General features: G+C 48.2%; 1 protein-coding gene across 6 annotated transcripts in view; it reads right to left on the reverse strand.

Annotated features, from left to right (window-relative positions):
- Positions 1-26,812, reverse strand: part of NRP2 (neuropilin 2) — an 88,129-nt gene that overhangs the window by 9,901 nt on the left and 51,416 nt on the right. For 2 of the 6 annotated variants that reach the window (XM_085066242.1, XM_085066240.1), the window contains exons 12-15: positions 24,604-24,756; positions 15,094-15,356; positions 13,093-13,189; positions 10,642-10,683 (exon numbers count right to left, since the gene is read on the reverse strand). In XM_085066242.1, coding sequence (XP_084922368.1) covers positions 10,642-10,683; positions 13,093-13,189; positions 15,094-15,356; positions 24,604-24,756 — 555 coding nt within the window. Of the gene's footprint in view, positions 1-1,755; positions 4,646-10,641; positions 10,684-13,092; positions 13,190-15,093; positions 15,357-24,603; positions 24,757-26,812 lie in introns of those variants that run through there. The other 4 variants (XM_085066243.1, XM_085066241.1, XM_085066244.1 and 1 more) reach the window with 3 other exon arrangements.

Genomic DNA, 26,812 nt, shown 5'->3' on the forward strand with positions numbered 1-26,812 from the left:
CAGGAGGCTGACCCAACTGTGTCCCTCGGCTGGTGAATGAGCTTTGCAGCCTGCTCCTGACTGATCAGCCATCTCGGGCACACTGACATTGCCAAGGCACAGCACAGCCCTTCCCACGGCGCCCTTTGATTTGCCAGGTCAGCACTCCTTCTCTCACATCCCCATTAGGCACTGGCTTTGCCCCAGTGCTCACAGAGTGCCCATGGACCCCCTTCTGCTCCTACAATATGACACCAACTGTAGAGACAAGATAAAAACATTGACACCATCAGGCCATATACCACTAGGGAGCCTCGCCTGAAGCCTCCCTGTGACACATCGGACACATCAGGCTAATGTGCTCCCTAATGTTGCTCCCTGAAAAACAGAGCCCCTACTGCTCCCCTGAAAAGTTTACCACTTTTTTTTTAAAGTAGACACTTAAATGCCTGAAGTTGCTGGCAGAAGAGTTTGCATCAAAATCACACTAAGCTGTATTTATTTCCTTAAACAAAGCATGCTAATTTTAGCTGCTTTCTTCCCTAGGATGTGCTGCAGCCTGAGCAGCACCCAACTCTCTGGCCAATCTGTCTGTGGTGCATGTATGGAATAATTAATCCTGAACGATTCCTCCCTTTTCGTCTGTTTACTTAACAGAATTTTTTTCTTTCTTGTTGGGAAGCCATCAGTCAGTTTCTCCCTCCCTGTTTTTCACATGTGCATATTTGTTTTGAATTTTGCTTGAACAGTCGCTGAAGTGTACAAAATGCAAATTACAAATGTAATCTGCTTTGCTGTACAATTAGAGGGAAAAAACGCCTCTTCCAAAAAAGCAGCATGGGTCCTCAGCTTTGCTTGTGTTTGAATAGCCAATGTGAGGGATCACATTTGAATTATTTTTTTGTTGATGGTCTGAATTCTTAGCAAAGTCAGGAAGTTTCATTGCAAAGCTGAGCTTTATGCCAGGGTAAAGAATATGATAGAAGGAAAAATAAATGAAGGAGGGAAGGAAAAACCTCTCAAACTGGCAGCAAAATATATTTCACATGAAATGTGATGCTGCTGACTCTGCTGAAGGGGTGAAAGGTGCACCTAGAGAAGATTGGAAGCAGAACTGCTGCAGCAGAGGTCCCTGTAACAAGTTGGGAGGACTCAGGGGGAGGGAAAGCAGGGGACATACACCTGTCCAAACACTCGGTGCTGTGGCACCCAGGCCACTCCCATGCGGGTTTCCTGAACAGTCTGACACACAGAGACGAGGACTGCACAGAAGAAGAAGGCATTGCTGTTTTCATTATTAATTTTGGTAATGGCTTCCCCATTTTTTGCTGTGCTCAGGGACAGAGCATGCAGCTCAGCTGAGCTGGCAGCTGAGCCAGCCCCAGGGGCCCTGGAAAGTAGGATGTCCTGTCTCCAGGGGCCCCAGCTGGAGAAATTCTGCATAATCACACTGAGCAATTTAGCACTTAGGCAACACTAGTGAAATCCCCAAACAATCCCAAGAGTCAGTCGAGCCTCCCAAAACTCCCACGAAGGACTGGTACAAATGTAATGGATATAAAAGCTGCTATTAATGGCCCAGTCCTGAGTGCAACAAGGCAGGGTGCACACAGCAGCTGTGCTGCTGGGAGCTGGGTCTGCACACAGCAGGAGCAGGAGCTTCACTTGGCTAAAAGAAATAGCCCTGACACTCCAAAGAGTTTTGAAACTCTGCTTTGCTTCAACCAACAGCATTTTTGTTAGCAAAGGAAGAAGAAGAAAGAAAAACCCCAGATATTTGTATAAAAATATCATCATTTTATTACATTCCACAATACATCTTCAAAGAATTTCAAATTTCCACAAGATATTTTTCACACACAGGCAACTGGGCAATGCTGGGGATGTCAGGGCTCAAGGACCAGGGGAGAACTGGGAGTAAAAATCTTGAAGTGACCTTCTGTTTTGTCTTTGGTGATTTTGGTTTGAAAGACAGGGTGCCACATTCTCCTCTCTGACACACCAATGCACACTTGCTAAGTCTATGGGGGTGAACCTGGTCAAAGTGAGATCGTCTGAACTAGAAAGGCTGAACTGACTTTGGAAATGTGACAATATCATCTGCTGACATGGCTTGGGCTGACCTGAAAATGCAGTGAGCACATGCCAGTATTTCACATCTGTTTTAATTTGCAGCTGACTGAGAGGGATGGGATTCCACATCCCAAACCAGATGCACTGCAACACCAGTGCTGTGTGACAAGGAGGCTCACGGTGAAAGCACCCTGGCCCTGTAAGTCCCTCTCCAGGGACCTTTCAATGGCACTGCCTTCCAGGTGGCAGGAGCTCCCCGAGTCCATTCTGGCCCTATGGGACAGGCATGTCCCTGCTGCTCTCAAAAACCTCGTGGGAGCCAGGCCCGGGTGCATTGGTGCCCTGAGCACACATCACACTTAATGTGCTCACCATGGCACATCACCCTGGGCTTTTCTGCACTCCCTGCATGTTTTAGACACTTGCTGCTGCAGCTGAGAGGATCCCACTGAAATCTGTTGTGAAAACAGTATGGGGAGCTGAATTCAGGGCTGCATGAATTAAGGCAAGGAGGGGGATAGAGTGATACCCCCATTGACAGACATCCCCTGGGTATAGGGCTATGCTGCAACAGGGGCCAATACCACTTAAGCACAGTTTGTATTTCTACTGTTTCCCAGACCAAAAAGCAGCTCAAGGCTGCAGGGAGGTTAACAGAGCTGCTCATCTTGATTCATTTTATGCAATATTAATGGGCAAAGGAAGGGTGGGCACTAGCAAGTTTAGAAAGGGGGAGGGAATCTGATCACTCATCACAGATGGACACAAACAAGATGGAGAACCTTGCTCACTGGAGGTACTTTTTTTGCCTGCAAACAGATTAGAGTTAACAATTCAAATCACTTTTGCATGTCATCATTCAGTAATTTATATAAGGCATTTCCACTACAATACGCTGGGCCATTCAACAGTCGGAGGCATGTGGAGGCTCCTCCTCGCCTCCCCAGTTAAAGCAGCAGCAATAGCTGGGCCCCCCAGGCGCACTGGCTGGGCTTGGCTTGCTAGATGTTACTGGCGCTCGAAGAAGCAGAACATTAGCAAACGCAAAACTGACATTCTAGAAAGTCAACGGGCAATTTTTATGATTCAGCAGCTATGGATTGGGCAGAAGAAAAAAAAAAACAAACCCAGAAAGGGGAACTGTACTTGTCCCTTGAATATTTCTAGCAGAAAGACAAGGAGGAGTCTTCTCCCCCTTCCCCATGTAAAAGCAAAACTATCAGCACCCAGAACGAGGATACTTATTAAATAAATAAACCTTCAATTCTCAAGAAACTACAGTATTTAGCATCCACTAAGACCTGCTGAAGTCTACGTGTTACCCTAAGGCTGGCTTTAACAGATACAAACAAAACATTCATTATGAGCTTCTCTGATATAAGGCAACTTTAAATAGATTCACTTGCGGGTGGGGGAAGAGGAGGGCTTCCCCTCCCTCTTCCAAACAATGGCTGTGTTATCATGTTGGCTGCAGAAGGAATAAAATGGAGAGATCTTACTTTTTGAATATCTATGGACCTCTCTGGATTCTTCTAGCCATCTGAGGTGGACATTTCTACTGTCCAACCTGGCCTCTTCTCAATTTGCACCCAGGACATTAACACTATCAAACAAGAAACCCAGCCAAAGCTAGATAAGGCAACAAAAAAGCATTGCTCTCTTCCCCAAGTAAACAAATCAGGGCATTCACCATAAACACGTCCCAGACCTTCCAGAGAGGAAGTGGGAAGGGGGGGAAATTAACAACAACAACAACAAAAACAAAGGCATTCCCTGTGCAAGTAGAAGCAACAACAAGCACATCAAAAAGGGGCTGTTTCTAAATATACATTCAGTCAGTCAGACACACACACTCCCATGCACACTCGCACACGCAGATTTAGCACACATGCACGCGAGCCTCACACACAAGCTTCCAGGCTCACCATCAGGTTCCCTTGCAGGTTGCCTACTGGGAGGAGAAAAAAAAAAAGCCGACCAACAAAAAAACCCAACTCCCCAAACAAACACAACAAAACAAAATAAACCCCCACCCGACACCCCAAGAATCCTTGAAAAGTAATAGAAAGGGAGCGTTCACTTCTGAAGTGAAGGGGCGGTGTGTCTCTTCTGGCGATCCAAGATGCAGCATTAGTTTAGAGTTTGTAAAAGATTCGGGGAGGGCTGGGGGACAGAGAAGGGATGGAGATATCTAAGAGTTCACACATATGCTAGGTAAGGAAAAAAGTGCAAAACTGAGGCAACGTATTTGAAGTCTTAGTTTCTGTCTGTCTGTTTTGTGTTTTGTTTGCTTTCTCGTTCCTGTTCGGCTCTCAGCAGCGCAAGCTGGGGTCTTGCTCTAGTTTTATGGTTAGGGTGGGCTCCACGGCCACAGGGGCCCCGTTGGCATAGTGGGAGGTTTTGTAGGTGATGGAGTGATCACTCTTCTTGGCCGCATAGCGGAACCGGTGGTAGTGGAGCACAAGGGCCAGCGCGACGGAGACCAGCACCACAACAGCACCTCCGGCGGCAATAACGTAATACCAGTAGGCTGGGATGGGCTGCACTGACACCGTGTCCACTGTGGGCTCGGTCCCTGGCAGGAGGGTTGCCCCTGGGGAGGAGACACAGAACAGGGTTGCTAGGTGGGAGGCATGCAGACGCACAAAAAGAAACACACATGCTTTCAAGAGTACAGCACGGAGCAACACGAGGTCCCACAGCCGCCTCCAGATACGGGGCATGCTCTTAGGGGAGGGCACAGCCTGACATTTGCTGAGCCTGCATATTCAAGGGCCTTGCTCTTCCCTTTTAATTAATCAGGCTGCCTGGATCGCAATGCAAATTCCATATGCACACTATTATTACTGTTATTTCTGGCATCAACGAATGTTTTTTTCCCGTCTTTTTTTTGGCCATCTCCAGATCAGCCACCTGGTTTTGTCTCCACATGGCAGATATTGTCAAGCAGTGACAAAACACATGACATTCCTAATTGGAAGAAAAGCGTAATCTCAGATGGCCGAGGAAGTTACCACAGGAGACTGGGGAAGACATTACAGGGAGAAGCATTTGTCGTTTTTATTGAAAAGACAGAGAAGAAGTTCTCTGTCTGAAGGTGCTCTGCATACAGGTCTAGTCTCAGTAGGTGCCCCATTCACAGACTTACACAGATTTCCTTACTATTTCTTAAAGCAAGAAAGGATGGTTTTAATTATTTATACAGCATGGGCTGCAAAATTCAACCCAATATTCAGATAAGAGACTCATGCTCTCTGCAGCTTAAGCATGCCAGGACTACGAATTCATGCTGATAAAGCAACACACCTTGGGAGGGCTGGAAAAGCACCTGCCTCCCTTGAACTCACGGGCAGGCAGACTCAGCCCAGCGGTGTTCAACCCTTCCTACTCTCACAGCTGTCTAGCACGGCTGCTCGGCTGCTGTCTCTTGGCGGGTCACACCGGGACAGCCCCGCACACATCTGCTGCTCAGGCGCGGGGCCCGTGGAGCTGAGCGCACACACGGCTCCTGCAGCGCGGGGTCTGCGCCGCCCACGGCCGGGACCCGCTCGGCACTGCTGCTCCTGCACACGCCGCTCTCGCCTCCCCAGCAACACTCGTGGGGGCGAGCTGTAAATAACTAGGGAGGGATGTATTTTCGCACCGCTTTTATTTACGGGTTACTTCAAGCGGGCTGGAGTCCCCCGGGAAACTCTGCGGAGTGTTTGCTCTGCTTCTGGACACGTGGACCTCCCTGTGCTCACCCTCTCCTCCTGCCCCCGGCTGGCTACTGGGGGCAGCCCCTGACTCGGTGCTGGCAAGCAGAACTTTGGGGGCTCCTGGGCTTGGTGTCAGCACGTTGTTGAGCTCTGTGCTAACCAAAGTGCAGCTTGATTTGCTGAGCAGGCTTGGAGGATGCCAAGGGGAAAATACAGAACAGTACAGGATGCATTCAGCTTTACCAGCAGCAAGGGCATCTTGCAGCACAGCCTCTGCCCTCCCTTCCAAACACTGCCTAAGAGCAGAGTCACTGGCAGGAAATTTGGGATGGTGATGGCTTTGCTGCTAGTGGCACAGGGGATGAGGCAAAATGATGGTTCCTCTGCCTCTCTCCTCCCCATTCCCCAAAACCTGGGCACACGGACTAAAACCAAGAACACACAATGCACCCAGATGCATAGCTACAACAAAAAACCACCTCAAAAGCTGGAAAAAAAACCCACACAAGCAAAACAAATCCTGCTTTTACAGAGCAGGAGGCTGGGAACCACCCACATATTTGTCATTATAGGCAAGAAATTTGGATGTCTCAGGAGAAGCCTAACTGGCAGATATTCCACTCTCAACCTGTCTCACCCCAGCTGCCCTTTGCCAACAGGAGTGGGGGTGGGCCTGTCCCTCCTGCCCCTCAAAGGTGCCTGCAGAAGAGGGACACAGACTGGGCAGTGTGTTGAGGATGACAAAGACAGGGAGCAGGCAGCCCTCGGACCTCCTTCCCTACCTCCACTGCCCATGCTGGTGCAGGAGGATGAAAGCAGCACATCCCTGCACCTCCTCAAGCAGCTGCAGCCCCTCAAACATCTGCCTGGGGGATGGCAATGTGGGACATCCCATGGGGGCTGCTGCCAGCTCCCTGTGAGGCTGAGGATGTTCAGTGCTGCCTTGAGCCTCACTGATAACCCCCCACTGTCTCGCTCCACAGATCCAGCTGGCCGAGCCAGCCCAGACCTGAACATGACACAGCAGCATCCCCAGTGGATCAGCAACACCTCTCCTGTGCCTGACAGCATGGGGGTGCAGGGCTGACCCCCAGAAAGATCATGGGGCTGCTCACTGTGTAGAGGCCACTTGTGTTTACACTTGGTGACAGTCTCTGCTTACATAGTGCTTTGTTTCAGTGAGAGATTTACAAACAGCCTCTCACACCACTGATACGCACCAGGTCTCGTGGTGGAAATGGGTTGGGAGAGGGGCAGGTGTCAGGGGTGACAACAGCTCCTGAGTCTCAAGAGAGAGGGAGGAAGGCTCCCTCCTGATGGCTGTGCATTGCCCAGTGGAAGGCTGAGGATACAAAAGGTGAGTCTGGCCAGAGAGGAGCACATGCCATAGTGCCAGCCTGCAGCCCCTGCCCCTTCCTCGTGCACCTCTGCCCTCTGCCTGCCTGGGGACGGAGGAAAGCAGTATGTTGTACTGCAGACAATCCTGCTCGTGAGAAGGATCCCTGGGGGAACTCAAGCTGGCTGCAGCTTCAGGACAGCCCTTGCTTGGCCCTGACCCACTCCAGATGTCCCAGCCAGGGCTGCAAGCATGAGGGGTGGTGCAGAGCCCTTCCTCAGCCCCTGTTTCCGCACCGCGTGGCCCTGCTGGGGAGATACCAGAAGTCTGGAGAGTTCATTTAGCAACTGAAGTCATTAAGGAATCACACTCAGTTGTCTCTAAGCCCTAACGAAGCCAATTCCCAACATTAATGATTGTTCTTCCTTACACTGCCAGCCACTAAATATAGCTGCCCATCCACTCAGCACACAGCACTGATGTTATCTCCTCTGTTTTTACTGGCTCTGCTGCTCTCTGGAAGTTTTCTGTTATATCAATGGAAAAGTTCACTGCTCAGGGAGATGGAAAAAAAATCCATCTTCTTAACTTAATAATTTTTCCACTCTCGCTTGCCTTCCGCCACACACACACACACTTGCCCTTCCTCATTTATTCACTAGTGCTCTCGTCTTAATAAAGAACTGCCTCCTGCTGTTGCTGTCAAGTTTTGGCTGCTGTGTTTATGGCACAGCTTGGAACACCAGTCAGTGGAAACCCGATTTAATCCTTACAGGGCGGGCTTTTTATGTAGGTGTGTTGTTGGTGCTTACACCTCCAGCCTGGCCACGTACTGCCCCATTCTCTTTTCAATAGGGAAGACTCTATAGGGGCTAGTTTTGGAGCTTTGCAGTGAGAATCAAAACCCAAAGAAGGAAAAGCAATAGTCATCTGGGAAAAAAAAAAAAGGAGAAAATCCGTTCCAGAAAGCTGCCTAGAGGGCTGCCTGCCTTGCTCTGCCACTGCCGTGTCACAGCTCGTATTCCTTCCCGAAATCACTGACATTAACTGCTGTGGACAAGCAACACAGCTGGACTTTTCATAGATGACACAGATGAAAGCAAGTATTACACTCATCTAATGTGAATGCCACAAAACCAGTGTCAATCTCAACTCCATAACTGCTACCTGTCATTTCTCCAGGGAGACATCTCTATCTTGATTTCAGGATACCTGCTGGGAGAGAATCCACCAGTCCCAAAGGCAGATTCTCCCCATGTTTTTTCTCCACGTTCATTGCACTGTATCTCTTTTTAGGCAGGTATTTATCTAATTCCTTGCCTCCAGACACTTGTCATACCCTTTCTTTAAGGGTGAAATGCATCAACTCTCAAGTGCAGTACAGTTCAAGCACACTTTACTGGTCCTGAAAGATCCCGACCCACTATGTGAAACATATTCCGCCTACACAAATCTCTTATTATTTGCCTTGTGATCCTGGTGCCTGTAAGGTGCATATTTTCAGCTTCGCTCCCAAGCCAGGAGAGGAAGGATTTGCTATTATTTTTAATGTCATCTGACTTTTTCAGCTCATCATGTAATTGCAGGAGTGGGGGCAGTAGAATATCTCCGTAATTCCTGCATAGTTTTTTCTCTCCAGCTCAGTTTTTTTCTCCAGCCAGGGACTTCTTCCCCTCATTTTACCCTCTCCTCCTGCTGGGCATCTGTCTCTCCCTCAGTTTAGTCATTATCATGTAATTACCTCCAGTCTTCACTTCTTCATCTTTTCCCTCTGCACTTTGCTCTTTCCCAGGTCACTCCATCCCTCTGTGCCATCTCTTCCTACCTGTCATCCAGGGAAACTTTTTGCTACAATTGCAATTGCTCCCCTGTTATGACCAATGCTAGGATGCCCTTGAGGGAGCCAGGAATGGGCGGGAGCCACTGGAACAAGCTGGCAAGTTCCAGTGTGAAGGGGAGGTGTGCCTGTAAGAGCATCTGCCTGTGGTGCTCAAGGACCTCACTGCTGCTCCCCAGCCCCATCCAGTGTGCCCTGGGGGATATGATGGGGAAGTGGAGGCACTCAGGCAGCAGGGAAGGGGGTGAAGGGAAAGACAAACAATATGAACTAGCAGGACTTTAGGATAGACCTTAGAATAGAATAGAGGACCCAGACAGAGGTGCAAACTGTTACAAATTCCAAAAGACAAGGATGGTGTTCGCAAAATAGATACCACACCAGGCCTAGGAGAATGTAGAGCAATGGTGGAAGTCATGAAGGGTTGTGAGGCTTTAACTGTCAGCTGAGAACATTGCAGCAGCTTTTCCATAATGCCACAAGCCTGAATATCAGATAAATAAGCAGCCAATAAACAAGAAGAACTAAATTTCTAGTTGTAACAGTATGCGTATGACTGTAAAATACGGTACTAGACCCTGCACTTGTCCCTGATGTTGGTAACACTCCAGGGCCTGAATCTCCAGGGACAGAATCGTGCACGTGACATCAGTCTTGGTGTCTACTTTGCCTTTACTGCCACAGCTCCCAATGCACACACCCAGGAGAGACAGCTTTGCCCACACGCAGATGCAGCTGCTTCTAGAGTACAATCCAGCCATATCTTACAGTTCACCAGCATAGCAGGGGATGGAAAGAGTACGGGCGTCATGTCCCAGTGAAAGCAAAGGGCATGTTGATTGAATTGACAAAACAACTTTCAAAATTAAGGGGAGCTCCAAGTTTGCTCTTCATCACAACACAACCCCCAGACACATTCCTGAAGAGGCAGGCGGGAAAACAAATTTCGAAATCAAAACACAGGTTAGCCCCTCAGACTAAACTGATGTCTGCAAAAGTAGATAGTTTTTCCCACCCCAGAGCAAGACAAACAGCATCCCCACTAAAAAGAGAGAGGCAGTTTTCTGGAGTTCCTCCCCTTTTCTCCTACCCTGCAGGTCTGAACAGTGAAATGTTGGTTTCTATTCTCCAGGCTAGTATTAAGCTGTTAAATGCACCATTTTTACCTTGTTTTCCTTTTATTGACTGTCACCTTCAGAGCTCCTTATGACAGTTTGCTCTCCCACTTCTACCTCCCAACTCTCTTCCCCTTCCAAGCAGACTTGGCCCCACCCTCCTTTGCCAGCAGCTGAACACCCCCACTGCATCTATGAGCTAGAGAACCACCTTCCCTCACAATAACGTGAATTACTGCCACCAGATTTCACTTTTAATTGGCTACTGGTTTTTCCCACTTAAATCAACTGAAAAGTACTCTATTCCTCAGCCTTCTTATTTTGGGCTTAGCTGCTCTTCAGGAGCTAAGTGCTTCTCATGATGGCAGGTTTCCTAACGCTATTCAGTCCCAAGAGAGGGGACTTGCCTGCTTGCCTGTTCCCTGTCACCTAGCAGAAGTCAGAGGATGCCATCTCCTGCTGCTGTGGTGGGGGAGGTTTAGTACACACTTGCCATTTCAGTGCTCAGAACATTTGCTGTTTGTACAAGCACACACATTGCCTTCCTTCTATGTAAAAGCCCATGCCAGCCGAACAAAACCACCGAGAGAAGTGCAGTTTTACCTGGAAAGTAGGAGTTCTCACCTGGGAAAGCTGTGATGGGTTCTGCAGAGGAAAAACAAAAACTTGTGTTAAAGAGGGGAGTATTACACACCAAGCCCCCAGTTTACACTCCTGTTGATTTTCAGTGGCCAAGGTGTGTCTGTGCCCCCCAGGAGCCACTTGCTGGGAACAGCACAGGGAGCCAGCCAACCTCAGCCAGGACTGGGAGAAACTCAGCCTCAGCTGGGACCAAACAGTTGCAAGACTCAAACCCACTTCAGAGAAAAATATGCCTGAGGTTGGGGATCATTTGGATTCAGCCTGGCTGGCCTGAGTCATCCAGTGACAAAGCCTCACCTGGCCCATTGATGAAACCCTGAAATCCCCTAAATTTCCAAAATTGGTTTGGTTTCTGGCTCAACTCTGGCACTGTTACTCACACAGGAACTGTGTTAATTCTGGGCAGTGATGCCCTGCTCCTCTCCATCTCACAGTGACAAGAAACAAAGGCAAGTGATATTTTTCCTTCTTTCAAGATACTTTGAAGAAGTAATCTATTACAAATTACTGGATCTGAAAAGCAATAATCGGTACTTACTACTGATTACTTTCTTGCAGAAGTAATAGACTTCTGATTATTTTTAGATTACTTCTGCATTATGCCTGTGAGTCACAGAAGCAGACTCTGGCTCTACTGAGTGCTATGAAATCATCACTCGGGTTCAAAATGCAAATGACACATTTGTCAAGGAAAAAGTTATTGTGACTTATTAGCGTTCTTTCATGCTAAAAAGGAATCAGATTACTTCCAAGGATTATGTTTGAAAAAACAGTAGCCTGTGCTGGAGTCAGCTATTCTCATGGCTCTGAAAGAGAGAGCAGCACGGTATCTCTACCATTTCATTATTATTTTGGTGAAAACAGAAATGACCCCTAAGTTACATTAAAGTTTGCAGTGGGAGCCCTTTGCTGGCAATGATCTGAAACAAATGTTCCTTATGGGTTTTAAGATCCACATTCAGCTTCCTAGATTGGGTAAAATAATTTTGTGTGGCAGTTTGGTGTTATTTTTTGGGCTGGAACTGCTTGAAACTTTGTAATTTATTAATGCTTTTGTTTTTGAAATATTAAGATTTAGGTTCATGAGGCCCAAGATACAATAACACTGGAGCTAGGTGAATTGCTGAGCTCAAAAGAATTTAGATAGGAAATACTATTAGTGTTAATCATCGGTCTTGCTTCTCTTTAATGCCATAGAAGGCAAGAGATTAAAACACCACTGTCAAGCCTTAAATAGTGGGAATTTGACATCTGAAGCATTAGCTCCTTTGGCAGATGGGAGACCAGCAGAGTTCAAAGCATCAAAGAAATGGGGATTGATGGTGCTTAAGAGCATCTCTGGGGCAGTTCTAGTTCTCAGTTTTATTATCAGCGCTGGTTCCTGCACCATCTTCACCATCACCTGCCTGCATAGGTGGGCAAGAAATGTAACCAGCCCTCCCCAAGCACTGTTTGTCCTGTGCTTCCTCCCCTGAGAAACACCCCTTGGAAGAGGGTGCTTGTCGTGCTTGGGTTAGGAGGCACTGGGATCCTCCCTTGGTGGGGGAAGGAGAGCAGCTTCACTGAATGGGGCCTTTCAAAGCCTGAAAGGGAGAGATACTCTTCTCTGCTTTTTCCATTGGCTTCAGGACAGGTCAGACACTTCCTAGTGAAACATGCCTCAGCCAGATCATGCAGAAGAGCAGCCGTTCACTGCTCTGGGCAGCTCTCAGCCCAGATCCCACTAATTGAATACTGCTGGTCCCATGCTTGGCTCGGATACCTCTAAATCCACACCCAAGCTAGATGGCAACCAGAGCTATCAGTGTGACTGCATGGATAGCTAGAGAAGTGCAGTGCAATGACTCCACCAGCAAACTGCTGAAACACACGTTTTTTGCTCCTTTTTTTTTTTCCAAGTCTTCTCTGTCTTCACCTGGCTTTTGGCCTGGTTTGGGAAATGGTGAATTCTAGGACAAAAACTTCTTTTGTTATCCTGTTAACATTGCTGTAAAACCTCTCTGCTGTTTTTTTTTTTCTTATTAGAGAAGACTCCTTTTGAACTCACCGGCCTCACTAAGCGTGTAATACTGACTGACAGCTGGCTTCTTTTGTTCAGCACTTTCCTTTTAAATTTGGTGTATGTCCTTATCACATAGAATAGTCCTCAGTAACCCTCAGCTGCTCTTTCAGCATTGCGTGGCAGAGACATGTGCTTCCTTCTCCTCACACCAACGCAGGCAGAGCCCCCATCCCCCAGGGGCTGAGTCGCCCTCATTTCTTTCATGGGCAAGGAAAGTCCCAGCTGAGAGCCAGAAACTCCTGGTAACTCAGCCAGGGGAGAGGTGGCCCACTGACAGCTTGCAAGCAAAGGCTCTCCAGCCTGAGCTGCCCCACCCCCTCCCTGCCCCACCGGTGGGATGCAGCACGTACCCATGCAGTTCTCCAGTGGGATGTCAGTGCCGAGCCGGATGTCATCCAGGGCCAGCTCTCCCGAGTGGCCATTGCGGATAAATCCCTCAAACACAATCTGTGGGAAACCAGGACAGAAACATCAGTGCTAAGTTGGGAGGAAGAGAGTGGCTGCTGCTCCCAAGGGAAAGGGTAAAGACTAGGTGAACCCCCCCGGCCCATGCACAAATTGTGTAAGTGGCATAACACTGAGTTACTGCAGCAGCAGCTTTGGCCCATGGTATTAACTGAGCTATGATCAGAAAAATGAAGGGAAGGACACAAAATGCACAGCTACATTAACTGCAAATCAACATTACATAAGGAGTATTGAAATGTTAGAGGAGAAGGGTCAGCTTATTCCTACTTAATCACAGGCAAAATATATTTACAAAAATAAGTAGAGTCGTTAGCTCTAAGAACTGCTGAGTGGAGACACTTGCAATATTTACATAATGACACCATTATTCAGCCAATGCTGGTATATTCATGTTTAACACACAAAATAGGCAGCCAGTGCCCATCATTCTTATCTGTAGGCATATTGTGTTTTCTGGTATTTTATTAAAAAGCCAAACCCATACAAGCAAACTAGTCACACAGCTGCTGTGCAAAGCTCTTGCTTTATATCCCCCTGCCTACTCTCAAGGCATTGGAATAGGCTGTCATGGGAAGTGGTAGAACCACCATCCGTGGAAGTGTTCAAAAGGCATGTGGATGTGGCACTTGTGGATATGGTTTAGTGCTGCACATGGTGGTGCTGGGTTAATGATTGGACTTTATGATCCTGGTGGTCTTTTCCAACCTTAGTGATACTAGGATTCTAAGAGTCCAAATAATTTCCTAGGGCTATGTATTTCACAAACCTCCTCTCCCATATTATGTGCCCCCTTTTATCTAGGGTGCCTGGGATCCATGCCTGCTTGCAAGGACACCTCCCTGAAGGGCTGACTGCACAGACGATGGACTGTCTGGGCTGTGGGTCCCAAGCCCAGGCTGTCAACCCGTGTGGGAGGCAGGAGTTTGGAGGGGTCAGTGGCCTGACAGCAGCAGCTCCCTGGGTCAGGGTCAGGGCTGGGAGCTGGCTGGAGCAAGGCTCCTCACCAGGGTGGTCATTAAAGTGCTGCCTCAAGCCTGCAAGTACATGATTCCTTCTGCATTGGAGGGTGCTGGATGCTGTGCTGATGCTCATTAACAAGTGACAACAGTAGCCGTGTCTCCCTGGCAAATGGCACGCTGCCTGGAGGGGCTAACCATGCCAAAGACACTCCTGGAAGCAGCAGCCTCTCCATGGGGTGCTGGTACAGCTGTGCCAGAGGGGCTCAGGTGGCTGTGCCAAGCAGCACAGCTCCCTTCCTCCCTTCAGCTCATCCCGTCTCTTCCACTGATCTGACAGTGGGACAGGGCCTTGATCCCACAGCACTGCACTCAGCCCTCTGATCTAGCCTAAGGTATCTGAGAAGAGGATTCACAAATGAGCTCGCATTCCCTCTTCCTATGTCAACACTTGCAGCTGAGGCTGGAGAATGGCTGTTTGCTGCCCACCCTTAAGAGCTGGCTGTGCTCTCTCCCAGCTTCCCACTTCTCCTGGCTGCTGGGTTTGCTCCCTGGAGCTGCAGATCTGCCTCTGGTCAGACTATCTGCTGACCTTCAATAGGAGGGGGAAGAAATGCACAAAACAAAATGAAAAAAAAAAGAAGAAAAAAAAGAAAAAGAAAGAATATTTGCAAAATGGGAGATCAGAAGAATATGAAAGGCAACAGGCTGAACAAAGGCCCAAGTCTGTGCAGAAGACAGGCACTCTCAGAATAACAAACAGTGTAGCTTAGTTACTATGGTAACTTGAGAAACACAATGAAAACAGCCACATTCCCTAATGATGAATGGGCCTGGGCTCTGAAACACTGAAATCAAGAAGCTGGAGAAGTCTACTTGGTCCAGCACACCTTCTGCAAGCATCTTAACCAATATTCCATGTCTTACCCGGTACTCCATGTCGTAGCTTGGCAAAATGATCCGGCCTTCCCTCCACTCCTCCCCTTGGTCCTCGGTGATGACCCACAGTGCCTTGTGCTCCTGGCTGGCTTCCCGCCAGACCCGCAGCATCACTCCGTTGCTGCCCCATGCCTGGTACTGGAAAACCATGCAGACCGCACTCTGGGGCAGATAGATGGTGGGGCTGATGAGCCGGGCTCGCTGGCCTTCCCTCCTTCCGCTGCTTTGCAGCTGCAGGTAATTCTTCACATCTGTTCAGTGAGAAAAACACCATTCTATTATTTTCTGCAGCCACTGGTAACAAGTGTCTCACCTTCTGCCAAGTGGCTTTGGCTGTGCTGCATGGCAGTGCAGCCTCATGCCTGCAAAAGTGGGGTCTCACATTGGCACCCTTTGTGTGCTCACCCAGCTGTGCCACTGCTGCATGGAGTGGCACACTTCCCTCACCACCCACCAACCTCTCCCTTGGTATGAGACCAACAGCAAAACCAGAAAGTCATTAAGAAAAATACTGACATAATTAGAAGTTAAAAAGCTGGAGCAAGTTATTGTCAGAGGAAGTGATGCCACGATTATTGCATTGGCAGGGGGTATGTGTGTTTATTCTACTGGGAGCTTCCTCAGTGAACAAGCCTGAGGTGGGTTTTTCTAAATGCTAGTGCTGAAAGCTCATCTTGTTTTGAGGATACACACAACAAAATGAAACTCTGGCTCTCAGTTTTTCCATAATGCAGCAAAACAGCCTCTAAAGCACAGCACAGAGGAAGGACATGGACCCAAATGAGTGAAGCATGCATAGGTGATAACTGGGTGGTTGAAAACCTGAAGGTAGCTGAAATACAGACAACAGAGGATTCACTTGCTCTAATATTACATTTAAATTGTACCACATTTTTTGTCAGTCCTCAGGGAGGAGAGATTTGATACACTTGATATCCCAGGAGAAGTTCAAGGCTGAAAGTGGAACTGAAGATATTTGATCTGAATACCAATAGCAGCAAAAGCCTATGGGTACAAATCCCTGGGCACACGTGAATTTTTCAGGAATCAGTGGTTTCCAGCCCTCTCTGATGAGAAGCCTCCTTAAGGAGCTTCCCATTTGCAGCTTGGATGTCTTTAGTCCCTTAGGACAGACTGAAAGCCAAGAGTGTAGCTGAAGTGATCCTTACCTGTGCCCCCATCATGACCAATGTCAGGACAGAGTCTCTTGGGTTGCTCCAACTGCAGAGCTGCAGTCCAAGGTGACACAGACAGGCCAATTACAGATATTGCTAGATTTTGCATTTTGCTCAACAGAGGGATGGGCATACTTTTGATTGACAGTGGGCAAGTGCCACTGGTACTTTGTGCCAGCATGTGCCAGCTGAGGCACAGGAGGGTTATCTCTGCCCCAGAACCATACTGAAGGGTTTGTCACTTCCTTCCCTTACTCTTAGCCTCCTGGACCTGATGGGCCAAACTCTGAGCAGCAGCTCTGCTTGCCCTGCTCCCGCTGCAGCTTCAGTGCCCACAGCAATGGCAAGAGCAGTGTCTGTACTCAGAATATTTGCAAAGTGCACTCAAAACACCTCCAAAACTTAAATCAGAGAGACCTGAACTTGGAATCCATGGAAAGACAGTTCCCGCCCAGAAACCAGCAGCTGACCTCACTGCTGCTCAGCAGTCAGGTGACATCACAGCCCAAGGGAGATCTATCAATGGCGCTGGCCCAGCTGCAAGTTTGTCAGTGCCAGAGAGCAGAAACCAACCACTGTGAGCTACACGTCTTTCTAAAATAAATTTAGGACAAGATAACAGAGATATTTGCCATCATTCTACTCCTGGCATGTATGATCAAAGTATTTCAAAAGCATACCCACTCCTATGAACTTTCACTGATTTTGCTGTGTGAAGGACAAATCTGTTCCCGACTGGCCACATATAGAAAGAGCAACATTTTTAGCAATATTTTCCAGCACCTATGAAATGCCCCTGGGCCACTTGGCACTTTATGCCAACAAACAGTAGCAGAAAAAAAGATGAAAGTGTGTTTGCCCACTCCTGCTTGAGTGAATCACTTGAAAAAGTACCATGCCGTTTTCTAATGGAGGAGTGTTCTTGTGATTTACCTCAGAGTGGTAGTAGTGGAGGAGGAGATGTGGGAGATAAACAAGTGGGGGAATTAAAAAAAGAACAAGCTGTACTCCATGCCTAAGGAGTGATAAGGCATAATAAGTCATCAAGGTCTCCTGAATTAAAATCCTCTTTTTGTAATTCACTACAAGCCTCTTCAAATAGAAAAGCAGCAACAAGAAGAGAACTGCAACAACAAACAAGGGAGCAAATCAGACTGCAGTCATACACTTATCTCACAGCTGAAATGGTCTCACAGGCAAATCTTTCATGAAAGCTCTAGCCATGGCTCAAGAATGATCAAATCCAGATCCTCAAAGTTCAAGACTAACTTTTGGTGCCAGTATCTAAGCAGCCTGATTAAGTGCAGTGTTTTGAACCATCCTTGGATCCACCCAGAGCCCACAGTTGATCAGATGGGACTGTTCTAGCTCTGCAGCTGGACACCTCCCATGATCCATACCCTAGGAGCTAGTGGTATCCAGTGTGGCTGCCTTGCCACTTCAGCAGAAGAGCCTGTGTACATCTGAGTCACATCCCTCTGCCAGGGTTGACACTGACCTTCTGTTTGTCCTAAACTGCAGCCAAAACTAATGCTCCCCTCAGCACCACAAGGTCTTTCAGAGCCTTGGGAGCCCTCCATCTCCTGTGGTCCCTGCCTAATTCTTGCTGGGGCCCACAGAGCTCCCCAGGACCTACTGGCAGTCCCAAGGGCTGCAAGGAGGCTCAGTCTTTGGGTGGTGAATCCAGTTGCTCCCCTGCAAGTAGGAGTGGGTTTGGGCACCCTGTGCTCTTGCTCCTGCTACCAGTACCAGTTTCTGGAGTGGAAAGCCGAGTGCAGGCAGGCATGACTTGCTATGCCATTTGAAGATGAAATAGTTGGATCACTCTAATGGCTAGTTGGACCTTTGGAAAAGCCCTACAAATTTGCTGAGACTGACTGAATAAGGGCACTGTGGAGCTAATTGTTGGAACAGCATGTGGAAGCCCGATGGCTCCAGCAGTCACTCTGTTTGATACAGTAAATGGAAACCTTTGGCACAGAAAGCATCTGAAAGGCTGATTTCCCCTGTTAAAACACTTGAAGGGAGCTTTGCAATGATGAGCTGATCAATTCTTCCAGGATCAGAAATGCATTTTAATCTCTTTCCCAGAACTTTGCTTTGCAGTCTCTATTCCAGCTCACACGACAGCTACATCCCCCACAGAACTGGCACTGGTAGTTCAAAGCACCGGCTCAAAAAAGGCAGGACAAACCCACTCAGGCATTTTACCTCTGTTTTGCAACTGATGCTGTGGCACAAATCTCATGGAAGATTTATGGGATCATCTGGATGTAAGGGAGCCAGTAGTGTGAACATGCAACCACCCCAGCCGGACGATGGCAGAGCCCCTCGTGTGTGCATGGCAGCGAGTCCTGGATAAATCACCAGCTGGGCTCTGCAAACCAACCATCTGGGCAATGTGCCTTCCTCTTGGCGCACCTGTCCCCTCCTGCTAGGAAGCCATCTGAGAGGACATTAGGGGCAGTGGGGGATGAAGCCTCACAGTTTGGGTCAGGCTGCAAGCACAAGCCACAGCAGCTGCCCCCTCTGCAAGGTCAGCCTGCCTGTGCTTGGGTCCTGCACGTCTCACCCCCTTTCTCAAGAAAAGTGCCTTCCCTCATGGATCTCAGCAGCACATCTGGACGTGTTCCAGCAAAACATGTTGGGCAGCGTGTACACAAGCAATTATTGAGATTTGAGATTCCCTCTGCATTTCCCCCTCACTGGATATTGCTGCGTTACAGCTGCTGCTCCTATGGAGCAACCACATGAATTGCCTTCACTTACATCCCTCCAAAGGTCGCTGCACTCTGCTTCGTTGCAGAGTTTGATCCACAGCGTGCTTTGGTTGGCAGCACTGCAGCCCAGCAGCAGCCACCTCTTGTGTGTCAAATCCCATAGGTGACCACACTGCTCAGGGCACTATCTGCTGCCTGCACAGCCCCAAATGCCACCCCAGCCACACTGCGTTACGGCCAAGGGGACATCCCAGTGGGGTATGATCCTGCTGTTCTTCTGGGGTATGTGAGGCGGAAGCTGCATCAGCTCTTGCCATTCCTGGGGAGCAGATCAGCTCAGATACCCTCATGACTGCAGGGCAGTCTGGTAGCAAGGGAATGGTATCTGCATGAATATGCAGATTGAAATTGGATGGTTATAATATCTTTAAATTTTTTGGCAAATCATGCAAATTCACCTCAAAAGGCTGCCGCTGTAATTTCGTGAGAGGCCTCTCCTCAATGACAGACTTTCATTTATGATGGGAAGTCAATCCTCCATAAAACTAATATTTATATTAACTAGATCACTACATCTGCTGGAAAATCCCCTCAATTTTGATTATGTGTTAATTAGCCTGCCAAGTCCTTGCCATTTCAGTCTCTAAATCAGTCCGTCAAAAGGCATTAAAACCCCCCACTTACCCAGAACCAAGCTCTCAGCCTGCTCTCTGGAGCCTTTCTAAAGGATTGGCCATTACATCCTCTCAGTTAAGCTTCATGTCCTCAACAGCACGGTCCGACTGTGAGTCCTGCTACCTCCCCCCAGGAGTGCAGGGAGGGCACAGTGTCCCTGACAAATCAAATGCCAATTAGAGCCTGACATTTATGCTAAGTGAGCTGCCAGCCACCAAAACCTGTCCTCTGGCAGCGTGGCGGGCACCCTGCCTGCCCTACATGAAAGGTGTGCACAACCCCGTGCACAGTGTCTGTTCCTGCAGCACTGCAGGCTGAACAGGCTGCCCCTCCTCTGCCTCCAGCCCAGTCCAAGCAAGCAGGAGTTTTGCTGGAGCAGACCATGGCCATACCTCTTTCTCTCATGAAAGACAGTATGGGCACATGGACAGCCAGAGCCTGGCCCCAGCCTGCAGCCAGAGAACTCACACAGCCCAGCTGATGCTCAGCAAATCTCCTGTGATCAGGGTGCTGGAGTGTCCCAGCTGTGCCATGCTGTGGACAGCCAGGGCATGAAGGACTTCTTAGCATTTGCTGCCCTCGCTGTGCAAACGAGAGTCAGGAGAGACATGTACAGCTTTGCAGAGAGGCAATCTGCACCACACATGAGGGGAGTGAAGAGAGACAGAGCTGGATATGTGGTCTCCTTCCCACAGTGTGCAGCTGCTCACTCATTGCACAGAAACGCTTGTCTTTCATACCACCCCACATGTAAAACTCCTTCCTACTTCAAAGGACACAGGATTGACCCTTAAGGTCAAATTGTGTCCCCAAGGCATAAACCCTGAGACTCTCGTGAGAGTAAATGCAGACCCACTTCAGTCCAGCCCTGCTTTGTTAACACCATGAAAACCTTTCTGCTGGTTTGGACACAGTAGAATCAAGGCCTTTAGGCAGCAGTTCTCAAGGATTGCAGGAAAAATATGAAACTTTCCCTTTTAAAGATCCCATGGGAAAAATACAGGAATGGTAAGGGGTCACCATCAGCTTAAAAACAGCTTAACATTTGTTTCTCTTAAAAAATAAGCTCTTACGAAACTTCAGAGCACTATAAACACTCCTCTGCTGAAAACACTTTGAAACAAATAAACCTTTCCCTGCAGTGCCCGCAACCCAAATGAGCAGCATTCCTGACCCTCAAAGCCAGCGAGGCCATGGCCCACAAGAGAAGCTCTCAGTGGGTTTTTGCAGCCCAGCCCAAAAGCTGTGTGGTCAGGAGAGCTGCAAGGTTAAAAGTGCTTCCTTTTCTCTGTGCACATACAGCTGCCAACATCCGAACCACACGGGGTCCACGATGCTGCCAGGGCTCTGACCCTGACGCTGTGTTCACCCGAAGGAGACGCAATACATGGTGAAGCTGTAGATCCCACAGTGCTCTTCTAGGACCACAGCTTATTTACTTAAGTGCTTCAAGAAAGGGGAAAAAATGGGTAAAACACAGAGATTCCAGCTTTTCAGTGCTGGCTTATTAGTGTAGCATCACTGAGAGCGATACAATCCCACCAACCAACCAAGGATACGACCCAAGATCTTTAGACCCTTCAGGATCAAAACCCCAGTGAAATTCAAAGATGGTGAAAAGTTGAGGTGCCCAAGTTATCAACCCAGATTTATTTTCAGGTCTTAAGACCTTTATCTTGACACCAAAGGCATGCTGCCATTGCATGCAGCAGGAGGGGGGATGAAATCTCATTGAAACCTGAACTTGTTGCTCCTTGAAGCTTGCTAGGTGCAGCTAAGGGGAATCTTTCTACAGATGGGAAGCATCTGAAAGTCCATAGAGAGAAAAATCCTGGCAATCTCTTGTGGGGGTATGGAAAAGGGAGCCAATGGTATTTTCTGGGCTTGCAAAGGGCAGGTAGCAGTTGGAACCATGCTGGGCTTCTGCTGAGCTGGGCACTTTGGCTCCACTTTCACCAATGAGGTCCCCAGACGTGTAATGGGAGCCTGCAGGAGAGGACGTGGAGCTAATCCATGGTGCGAAGAGCCCAAGGAACACAGGGCTAAAAAAAGAAATGCAGAGATGCCTGAAAGAGTATCTTGGAAATAAAAATAGTGGAATGAGAGCAGTGGGTGTCTTGTCAGTCTTGAGAAGTTCTCCGTGCCAAAGACAAGGAGGAATTGCATGCAGCGCATAAAATGAAATTGGGAGATATCTGAGGAATTCAGGCCTGTGTCTCAGCAGACTTTTCTAATCAAGTGCCTCACAGAGGATATTTCACCATGGTCATTTCCTTCCCCCTCTCTCATATGCAGACTGAGCCAGGGCTCCTCCTTTCATTATTATTTTTTCCTTTTTAATTTTAATTTTTGTTTTGCCGTTTTCAAAAGAAGTAGAAACACATTCCACATAGCTCTTAAAGGCACAGCACACTTCCTTGCTATGGTGGAGCAGCCATGGCCTCTAGCCTGGGCCAGCACCTTTAAATCAGGGTAAATAGGGCTCCAGCAGCATTCAGTTCCCCTTAGCTTTTGCCCTGCCTCTAACCAAGCACAGCTGCTCTCCTTCACCCAACTGCTCACCCCAGGGTGGGGAATTCACAAGCAAAGACCACCCCGAACAACGGCTTTTCATTCCTTGCTCCCTGGAGTCTGAGCGTGAATTTTCTAAGTAGAAACAAAGTGCTGGAGGGAGCACGAGGGAAGGGCAGGGGAAGAATGGGGGAGTGTGAACCAAACAATGCTTTGATTCTGTCCCCACCAAGGAGCTGGCATCGCCTCTTTTTCATGTTTCTCCAGTTGCCTTTAAAAGCTGTGCGGGGAGGAAAAAAGCAAATAGTTGCTTCCTTTTGTGTCACATCTTCTTAATTTCTAAGAGTAGGACCAAAGTGAGGCGTGGCAGTGATGCCCCTGTATTCTGACTCCTCTGCAGCCCTGTGCTGTGGGGGCAAGGCAGCAGATGCCCACAGATGCCAGGAGGGCACACCCTTACCTGCCCCAGTCAGGAGGCAGATCCATGGCAGTGCCAACAACAATCCCTCAGCCTGTGCTGCTGTGTGCTGCTGGCTTCCCCCACAGCTATGGGTGAGTCAGTCCAGCCCCCTGGAGCCACCACCTCCTTCTCTTCTCCAGCCCACACAGCCTGTGACTTGGGGGGCAGTGCTGGAGCGCCTGCCTGCACCCCATCAGTGCTTCGGTGCCCTACTCTGCACAGCACCCTAAGAGAGAGCTCTCTACACCGGCACAGAAACAGACCTCTGAACTCAGTGGGACAACATTCCCCAGCCCCAGTGATGAGACTGTGCAATTCATAACTGAGAAAAGGAGAAAGAGAAGGGTAAAAACCAGGATTGCATGCTGAGCTGTCTGAAGCAGCACCAGCTCCTCCTGGGCTACAACAGAGTCTTCTAAGAAACTATGGCCAACTAATTGTAGGGAGACTCAGGGGAGAGGAAATGAAATGAAAAATTGAGTCTGAGTTATAAAAATAAGTAATTTTTATCCTACTTGCAGGAGACTTATATTAATTAAACATTATTACAGTGAACGAGATGGGGAGGGTTATTAAGTCTGGGGCTGGCTGTAAGTGTTCTCTCCTGTTGCCTGAGGCTCCACTGAGCTCCAGATATTAATCTTCTAAAGCACTCAAATGCTGAAGAGATAAACACTTGAAATATGAAAATATTTTTCTCCATAGCAGACACTGTGTCCCTATGTCACGCCAAAGAATTTGTCAGATGTCCATATGGGCTGCACTTACAGCATTACCGTGTCTCTTAGAAAAAAGCCAAGCACCTCAGGAGCTGAAGAGAGAAATGATGTGTGCATTTGTGTGGGGGTGATTTGTGTGTGGAGATGTAGCAGATTCTCCTCTTCCCATATGTTTCTGGAATACATATTTTCCTCTTTAGCACTGCCTACCAGGTGTTGGCTGCATGGCTTTCCAACTGGCTGGCGGCACTGCCAATCTGGCCAGCGACTCTGCCAGGTGGCTAACAGGTTCGCCTGAATGTTTGCATTCCGAGACTCAACCTTACCAAGAGGGCGAGGAGGAGCCCACATCATGCACAGCTCCCTGGGGTGTGACACACAGGCACTGCAATCACCAGGCAGCAGGGCAGAGCCCAGGACAGGTAAGATCTGCCAGCTCCCCTGCGGGAGCCTTGACTTTCACAAGCAATGACTGAGAGTGAAGCGATGCTACAGTGACACAGTCTACTGTTACGAGGAAATTGAGAAATGTTCTTCATGCCAACCCTGCCACAAAGTCAATGAGGGAGAAGGAAAGCACACTAGTCCTGGCATGAGTTCCAAGATGTGGAGCTGAAGAACTTGATCTATCAACCACATTGCCAGAGGCAGGCTCCCTTGCAACCCACGTCAGCACGTCTCAGTGAGGTCCTCCATAAATTAGGCTCTGTCACACTCATGCAAATCTCCTGCTTCCAAAGCAAGTAGAGAAAAAGAGCAAAAGTCAAACAGCAAGAAGCTGGCATTTTCAGCATTCTTAGGGCTTAGCTCATCCTTCACTTGGAGAAGACTGAAATCCAGCCTATGCAAGCCCAGAGTGCAGAGTAGCTGAAGACTACAGGCAATCTGAGTAACATATGGGAGAGGAAGAAATGCATTCTGGGGAAAAAACAGAGGACATTTGGATGAGGATGTGGAACAAAGCCTGGGCTAACCTTCACGGTCCCATGGGATTCAAAGCCCAGTGTCTGATTCAAGGCTATCTCAAGAGGACAGCTAGTACAATTCAGTGCAAGCGGTCACGGTCCTATAAATAAGTCAAGAACCACACAGCAAAGCATCTGCAAGCTTCCGTAAAAGAAGTTCAGTTCTGCACAGCCCTCACAACTCATGATAGCTGTGCAATAATCATTCATACTGTTCATGTAGAGAAAGCCCCATCAGCTCTCTCTTCCCTGCTTTGGTATTAATCATCTTACCAGGCACAGTGTCAGAACTTGGTTCGGAGTTGCCAATCCAGGTGCCTGTAGGCTGAAAAGACCACGTATAACCGGTTGCCAAGTCGTGTGACCAACCACAAAGGCCTTCAGGAAGATCAAAGTTGCAGTTGAAGTTCGCAGGGAGTTGGAAATCTTATAAAAAGAAATAGAAGCAAAATAAAGTTGGATTAAAAAATGACCTACCCATGAAGGGTTGCTGTTAAAAACCAACCCAAAACTAAAATAGCTGGCAATCCGTCAAAACTGAAAAAAGCATGAAATCTCACTCACACTGATGCTTTTAACCTATCTCACATTTCCTCAGCTCCAAGGATCAGCCTTAAGTTCTGCATCAGCAAAATGTTCACACCACGTCCTGTGGCTAATCCACCAAACTAAGCAAATATAAAAGCAAGAACCAAATGCATCCAGACTCTAATCAGCACCTTCTCTTCATCCCCTAAAGTGGTCAATATTAAATGCCTTTCTAAATGTCAGGGAAGAGTCCTTCCTGAGTGCCCCATGCTCAGCAGTTCCTGCTCTGGCTCTAAAAGGAGAATCTCAAGTGCTCCAGAAACCCAGCTCCTGAGTGACAGACCTAGCCACTTGCACCAGACGGGAGCTGTCTGTCATCCTGGAGAGCTGTCACTCACTGCTTCCTACCTTCTTGTGGAAGTGCTACCATGGAAAATGTGGGGCCACCATGAGCTCAAGCTTTTGGATTCTGAGTGAAAGGAGCCAGCCTCTATTTCTAGGTCTGCTATGGACTCACCGCATGGTCTTTGGGCAAGACTTTAACTTTTCATCTTGAAACAGGAGCGGAGTTAATTCCCCTATGACAACAGCTTTGAAAGCTCTGGAGAGCTTTCCTGCAGAGACAGGGCTGTGGGCAGGCAGGCACATGCCAGGGGCTGCATGTAGCAGTGAGGCAGCTGCTGGCTCCTTTGGCTGAGGGAATCAGTCACACGGCATGGAGGCTGCAGAAATGGTCTGAATCCATACCAAGCACTCAGCGGACACGCACGTCTGAGCCTAATTATAGGCCAGGATTTTCCTGAGCAAAGAGGAAGTTTTAAATCACAGTGCCCACAAAGTGAGCGATAGCCAGAAGGAGGTGAGTGACTCAAGTGATAGGCATCAGGGGAACTTTGCTGCGAGGGGCAGAGGGCTTTTTCTACATGCTCCCACTCCAAAATAAAACAATGCAGATCATGGATCCTTTTATTCCAATCTAATCTCATACCCTGGAGAGCAGCATTGTTTCTGTTTGGCTGTCATAAATCTGATTGTCCAGAGAAACACACTCATTGTTTTATGGAGTATGAGAATTGAAAATTGTTGCTAAATCTGAGGGAAGCTGACAGGGAGGCTGGTTCCACACTCTGGATACTCTGCTTGGTCTCTTGCCCTGGATTGCACCCAGGAATCGTGTTCTTGCAGACACTCTTACTGGCCTAAATTTCCTCTCAGCAGTTTCCCAAGTGCCTCAATGGTTGCAGGGCTGCACACGCTTATCGCTAAGGTAAAGCAATGAGAATCAGGCCCTTTGAGCTACTTCTGCAACTTATATTTCTAGAACTAAAGTGTTCTAAAGAAACAGCAGAATCCCAATGGGAGATGTGAAAAAGCCAATTAATATTCTTTTTTAATTTATTTATTTTAAAACCCATTAATTTTTCTCTGGGATTGAAAGCTGAGCTGACAGAAGTCCTAGGAGCTATCTCAGAGGATAGCTTTTCCTTGTGAGTCTTGTTGATGTCCTTCTGTCAATGCTCCAGGCTCTGCTGTCGTGCTCAGGGGAGTGCATTTCCTGAACACTGCACTGTACAACTAACCTTGCACAGCTCTGTCAAGCCCTCTCCTCTTCATCTGGACATTTCACAAGCTTTAGATGCTCACATCCCCCTTGCAAGAAGCAGAAGAATATGATGTCTGCTTTTACAGATAGGGATTTGAGGCAGAGGAGATTAGCCCTCCCCCAGCACTGGCTCTTAACAAGCACAGCATGTAGCCTAAACTGACATTCGGCTTCTTCCATAGTCAGAAGAAGTAGGCAAGTGCTACAGATACCAAACCATTTCATGTGCATCTGACAGCCATCTAAGGCTGGATGGGTGAAATCCTGCGTGGAGTCAGTGTTCCCCTCTCTCTGCTGCCTGCACAAGGAGCCCAGACTGTCCTCCTAAATTATAAGCTGCTGATATTAGGG

This window comes from Lichenostomus cassidix, chromosome 7, assembly GCF_008360975.1.
Source record: "Lichenostomus cassidix isolate B80296 chromosome 7, HeHo_3.0, whole genome shotgun sequence".
NCBI classification, from domain to species: domain Eukaryota; kingdom Metazoa; phylum Chordata; class Aves; order Passeriformes; family Meliphagidae; genus Lichenostomus; species Lichenostomus cassidix.